This window comes from Electrophorus electricus, chromosome 16, assembly GCF_041902795.1.
Source record: "Electrophorus electricus isolate QZ-2024a chromosome 16, ASM4190279v1, whole genome shotgun sequence".
Lineage (NCBI taxonomy): Eukaryota > Metazoa > Chordata > Actinopteri > Gymnotiformes > Gymnotidae > Electrophorus > Electrophorus electricus.
The window spans coordinates 5,215,001-5,219,431 of record NC_137512.1 but is presented as its reverse complement, the minus strand read 5'-3'; the positions used below and the strand labels follow the sequence as shown (position 1 = coordinate 5,219,431).

The following is a 4,431-nucleotide window of genomic DNA, read 5'->3' as shown; positions in this document are numbered from 1 at the left end:
AAGTGCGCTGCAAACCTCCGTCGTGAACACTCCCTTCGTGTATCACGAATAAACTTCCGCCACCGAATAGCAAGCTGCGAATAAGTAACCAAGCCCAACAACGCGAGGTAAAACTACCGTAAACGACAGCAATCCCTCTTTTTTTTAACATAAAATGAAGTTAACGTATTTCCGATTTTCGTGTAGGCCTACTTTGCGTTGTGTTGCATTAGTAAAGACACATGCTTTGGAGTTATAGAAGCTGTCAAAAAGCGCAAAAGAAACATCTAGTCTGAGTCTAAACTAGCGTCATTTTAATCGTCAGGGAATGTTTGTTTTGCAGTAGGCTACCGAAGTCACAAAATAAGTCTGAAAATGAGTACATGTAATATAGGCAACATCAAACAAAAACCCCTGGTAGTATGTTTTTGTATTGTGCAGTCCTAACGTAGGCTGTATGGTTTACCAAACAATAACTAGCAAATTAACCAAACAAAGTTTCCTAACAAGTGTTAGGAAAATTAGAAAATGATCAGGAATCACTTTTTCTTGTTTCATTCAGTCAACCTCCTGGAGTGTTGCTCAAGGAGACCGTTCACGAAGAGACACACGCAGTCAGGTGTTATGATCTGATTTTTTCACACTTGCTTTTGTGCTTGACAAGCATTGCTGGTAAAAACAAAAAAAGTAAAAAAATAACTGACCCCTCACACTCAGGGTGAAGGGCAAAAGTTTCAGACTTAAAAAAAGAGAGTTCATCTAAAGGTCAGCAGGAAGGGTGCAGTGAAACTTTATGGTTTATGGCATTGTCGCAATATTTCCATGAAGAACAACAGAAGCATATCTGCTCCAACTATGAACACAGAATAGAGAAGCATGCCTGTGCAAGCTGTTCATAATGTTTCTAAAGCTTTGGCCATGTTGCACTGATCTAAGAACATTGCTTTTGTAGAAAGGATTCCTTGTCCTGACTTTTCCTGCGATGGGAACCGATAATAAGGTAAGTTCTTCTTCTTCTTCTTCTTCTTCTTCTTCTTCTGCTTCTTCTTCTTCACCTCCTGCTTCTTCTTCTTCTTCTTCTTCTTCTTCTTCTTCTTCACCTTCTGCTTCAGGGGTGACGTGTGATTACACCTCTCATGCCAGGTGATCAGGTGTAGGGCGGCAGTTGCGTGGGAGCCTGGTAAGCCCTTGTGCGTGGAGGAGGTGGAGGTAGCCCCACCCAAGGCTCACGAAGTGCGGCTTAAGGTCAGTAAGGTCTCTCAACCGCACACCTTACACAACACCCACCGAAGGCTAATTAAAGTCCTTCAGACGCATGCGTTGATGCAGTGTATGAACAAAATGGCCGCTGAGTCCTTGACGTTGTGTGGTGAAAGCATTGTGGCGTGCTGGTCTTGAACCTCTGTTGTGGTGTGACCCTTGTCAGGTGGAGGCGAGTGGGGTTTGCCACACGGACTGGTCGTACCTGTATGAGTGCGGCAAGGGAATGAAGCCACGCCCCTATCCGCTCGTGTTGGGTCATGAGGGGGCCGGTGTGGTCGAGAGTGTTGGCCCTGGCGTCACTGCGTTCTCCCCTGGTGAATGTCACGCTGCCATGTGACTCCCTCACTCCCTCCCTACCTACTGTCTGAACCTTACTACTACTACAACTCTGTGTTCACAGGAGATAAGGTAATACCCTTATTCCTGCCCCAGTGTGGAGAATGTGAGTGCTGTCTGAGCCCAAAGACAAACCTGTGCCTAAAGAACTGGTGAGGAAGCTTGTCCCGTGTATCTGGCTGTATCCGTGTCTGTCCTGTGTAGCTGTATCCGTGTCCATCCTGTGTAGCTGTATCCGTGTCTTGTCATGCATCTGTGGCTGTGTCCGTGTTTGTCCCGTGTAGCTGTAGCTGTGTCTGTGGTTGTAGTTGTCCCGTATATCTGTAGCCTTTGACTTTGCCTGTTCTGCATGCTGTGTCCCATTTATCTGTATCTGTGTTTGTCTGTCCCGTGTATCAGTAGCCTGTGTCTGTATCTGTCCCGCGTGTTGTAATCCGTGTTTGTCCCATGTGCTGTAATTTGTCAGTCCCATATGCTGTAATGTGTGTGTGCGTGCGTGCGTGCGTGCGTGCGTGCGTGTGTGTATGTCCCGTGCTCTAATCTGTATCTCTGTATGTCCTGTGTATTTGTAACCTGTGTCTGTGTCTGTTGTGTGTGCTGCAATATTTGTCATATATATGTTTCGTGTTCTGTAGACTGTGGCTGTCTGTCCCGTGTATCTGTAGGCTGTGTCTGTCCCGTGTGTATGTGGACTGAATTTAGTTTCCATCTCTCTCCACTTCAGGGAAAATACCCAGCAAGGTGTATTAGCAGATGGCACGAGCAGGATCTCCTGTAGGGGGCAGCAGATCTACCAGTTTATAGGTGTGAGCACCTTCAGCGAGTACACAGTGGTCCCTGAGCACAACGTCACCAAGATCCGGCCAGACGCGCCACTCGACAGGGTCTGCCTGCTAGGCTGTGGCGTGGCTACAGGATATGGAGCGGCACTAAACTCAGGCAAAGTGTGTGTGGACATGTGCACCAGCGTTTGTGTGTTTGCATGCATGTGCATGTGTACGCATTAAATGTTTATGTTCAGTTAAATATCTTAAACAGCAACTGACTAGGAAAACAACATGTTTTACGACAGTTCAGTGATAAGGGCGTTTAAGAACTTTACTATGGGAATAAACAGATCAGTAGTTTAACAAACCCCTCCCCCTAGCTGTTTTAACATGCATACATTTACATACATTAAAGCTGTTAGTATGTAGAGTCTTGGAGCTCTGCAGCCACTGCAGCGTATAGTTCATGGTTAATGGAAGCGTGGCGCAGGTGGAGGCTGGCTCCACTTGTGCCGTGTTCGGCCTGGGAGCCGTGGGCCTCGCGGCCGTCATGGGCTGCAAAGCTGCGGGGGCCGCCAGGATCATCGGCATCGACATCAACCCAGAAAAAAGCCACGTCGCCAAGACACTTGGGGCTACGGAGTTCGTGAACCCCAGGGAGCAGAGCAGACCCATACAGGAGGTGCTGGTAGAGATGACGGGTGGAGGAGTGGACTACGCGATCGAGTGTGTTGGGGTCACAGCTGTCATGGTGGGTATCGTGGCACTCAGATCAACTAAACCTAAGACATGGGCTTTGATGAGGCTCTCCTAGCCTGACCCTTGGACCAATGCTTTTTGGGTGACGTTTCTGTCTTGGGACTGTAAATGTTTTAGGTGGAGCTGTTCAGGTTACTTTAGGCACCATGTCTTTCTTTGTAAATAGGAAGCAACCATTTTTGGCAATTATTTACCTTTTGATATTTAAGAATCATCTTCATTTATATAACACTTTTCATTTTGAGTCCAAAATATAATTTCTGAATCTTATTTAATTTTCAGTAATTGCTCGGCCAGGACTTTTTTTTTTTTTTTTTTTTTTTTTTTAATGTTTTCTAAGGAGTCATTTTTAATTAAGTGTGATATTTAAAATAGTTGATGTAACACATTTCTGACTCAAAAAAAAACAAATCCTGAGGCAAGTGTTCCCCCTCAGCCAACTATGAAGACAGCCTTTTCAATATTCAGCGTGTTAATGACTTATTTGATGCATCTCCACTAGAGGGCAGCACTGGAGTCATGCAGAGCTGCGTGGGGCACCTGTGTCATAGTGGGTTGGACAGAGTTAGGAGAGTTCTCCCTGGCACCAATCGACATCCTCCTGGGAAGAACCCTGAAGGGCACTTACTTTGGCGGTAAGAAGTAATTTGGTACATAAACGAGTACACACCTTCAGAAACCTATTATATTAAGCAGTCTCAGTCTTTGGGGTTCTTGTTTGGTGTAATCTTCCAGCATCTCTGGAACATATCAATAATAAACTTGATTTTGTTCTTAAAATGATAAAAGGCCATCTTGCAAAAATGAGCACAGCTTACAAAAAGTTACAAAATACAACTTAAAATGTTTTCAGGTGTTATTTAAGGTTAAATGATCAGCACATGAGTCTGATAAACCATTAACTAACTGCAACAACTGTTACATCAACTGCAGCTGGTGTAATTATTTGACAGATAGACTTGGTACTTAACCCAATTGGTCACATTCAGACATACTGTAATGCTGACACCACTGGCCCCACATGAGTTTTCTTTTTTCTTTAGAAAGAAAATTATTTCATTACCCAAAAGAGGAGAAGGGCACAAGATTATCAAATCAAAGCCACTATTACACCAAAACATAGTAGCAAAATGCATAGATTAAAAAAAGATGGTGTGATGACTACGTCCTCGAAACATTCTGGGTGGCACCGTTAGCTTTCGCCTCACGATGAGTGACATTTGCGGGAGAATTGCCGGAGAACGCAGCGGTGATCCAAACTGAAGTAACTGTTTCCCCACATCCAGGCCTGACACTGACCCCATTCTTTTAATGCCACTGCTCCCTA

General features: G+C 44.9%; 1 protein-coding gene across 4 annotated transcripts in view; it reads left to right on the top strand.

Moving 5' to 3' along the window:
* The window catches only part of LOC113582446 (alcohol dehydrogenase class-3-like), a 5,736-nt gene continuing 1,305 nt past the window's right edge, over positions 1-4,431 (top strand). The window contains exons 1-9 of one of the 4 annotated variants that reach the window (XM_027018198.3): positions 1-107; positions 542-598; positions 932-979; positions 1,123-1,224; positions 1,406-1,556; positions 1,643-1,730; positions 2,303-2,522; positions 2,836-3,096; positions 3,607-3,739. In XM_027018198.3, coding sequence (XP_026873999.2) covers positions 962-979; positions 1,123-1,224; positions 1,406-1,556; positions 1,643-1,730; positions 2,303-2,522; positions 2,836-3,096; positions 3,607-3,739 — 973 coding nt within the window. In that variant the 5' untranslated portion in view covers positions 1-107; positions 542-598; positions 932-961. Of the gene's footprint in view, positions 108-541; positions 599-931; positions 980-1,091; positions 1,225-1,405; positions 1,557-1,642; positions 1,731-2,302; positions 2,523-2,835; positions 3,097-3,606; positions 3,740-4,431 lie in introns of all 4 variants that reach the window. The other 3 variants (XM_027018200.3, XM_027018199.3, XM_027018201.3) reach the window with 3 other exon arrangements.